General features: G+C 42.0%; 1 protein-coding gene across 1 annotated transcript in view; it reads right to left on the bottom strand.

Annotated features, from left to right (window-relative positions):
* The window catches only part of LOC106535098 (transient receptor potential cation channel subfamily M member 7), a gene marked incomplete at its 5' end in the record, with an annotated part of 4,139 nt that extends 3,375 nt beyond the window's left edge, over positions 1 to 764 (bottom strand). The window contains 1 exon segment of the mRNA XM_014031996.1: positions 699 to 764. Coding sequence (XP_013887450.1) covers positions 699 to 764 — 66 coding nt within the window.
* Positions 765 to 1,213: the final 449 nt, after the last annotated feature.

Genomic DNA, 1,213 nt, shown 5'->3' with positions numbered 1-1,213 from the left:
GTATTTATACAGTCTTTATTTTACAGTTAAAATATATGTTTATCAAATAAAGTCTAATGTTACAACTAATCGGGGATTCCTTTAACTAGATATAAAAAATAAAAACACAAGACTAGAAGTAATTCAGTCTCAACCAACCAGAAAAACCCAATCAGCTCAAATAATCAACCAAGCATTGATGAATTCAGTCATGAACATGAAGGAAACCTTTGAGCTGCAGAGAAACAACTTCTACAGAAACATTTATTTCTGCCTTTTACAGCCAAACATAAAACACACAGCAGGTCCATCAACACGTTTGTTTGGACGGACTCATGTAGAAAAGCTGGGTTCAGTGCAGGAGCGGGACATGTCTGAGATTTTCAACATTTTCACCCTCTACATGTTTCCAGCTTTAAAGTCCGAACTGRGACCACGTCTTATTTCTACATTTCCTCTTCTTATAGTTTGTTGTTTCTGAAAAAGAGACGGTCAACCTCAAAACAAAACGTAAAAAGAGTACTTCCCTCTCAGCAAGGAGAAGCTCTGCTGATATGAAACTAAAACAAACACTAAAAACACACAGAAGGCTTGATTCAGTCACTCCTGACAGGTGCACAAAAACAAACCAGATCTCTTCTCTGACTCCACACTTCCTCATTCTRCAACTTCCTAAAACTGTCTGAGCTGAAACATCAGGTCCTGACATCCAGTTTTACCTCTTGGGTGCACCGGGGTGAAGGGGATGCTCTGAGACAGCCTCATCAGGTTGTTCCGCTCCACAGCTACAAGGAAAAACAAAACAAAACAAATAAGTGGAAATAAATAAATAAATGCGCAAATGCAATGCAATAATCTCGCGATACGTTAAAATGAGATTTTCTAACTGCACCGGCTGTGATTTGACTGGTCACGTGACTTGGGAGTGAGCCAAGCGGAGCAGTGTTGCTAACTTAGCGTCGCTAGAGACCCCTCTATTACCTCTTTTTTTCCGCCAAAAAGCAACCAGCGTCATATCTGATGACTTTTCCTGGTGTTTTTGGAGACTTTTAGAAGCTTTGGTGACAGCACTTCCCTCCTTTTCTCCCCCGCAAGTGGTGCGGGGAGCCCCTCCCCCTTCCTAAAGCGGTCCGAGCCTCGTGCAGCAGCGCACGCACACACACCCGGCTACAATCAGCTGAAAGGAGACCGCTGCAAATGAATCTTGCATGCGCCAAGTATATATATATATATA

Source organism: Austrofundulus limnaeus, unplaced genomic scaffold (genome assembly GCF_001266775.1).
Source record: "Austrofundulus limnaeus strain Quisiro unplaced genomic scaffold, Austrofundulus_limnaeus-1.0 Scaffold1361, whole genome shotgun sequence".
Lineage (NCBI taxonomy): Eukaryota > Metazoa > Chordata > Actinopteri > Cyprinodontiformes > Rivulidae > Austrofundulus > Austrofundulus limnaeus.
This window is presented reverse-complemented; position numbering and strand designations above follow the sequence as displayed.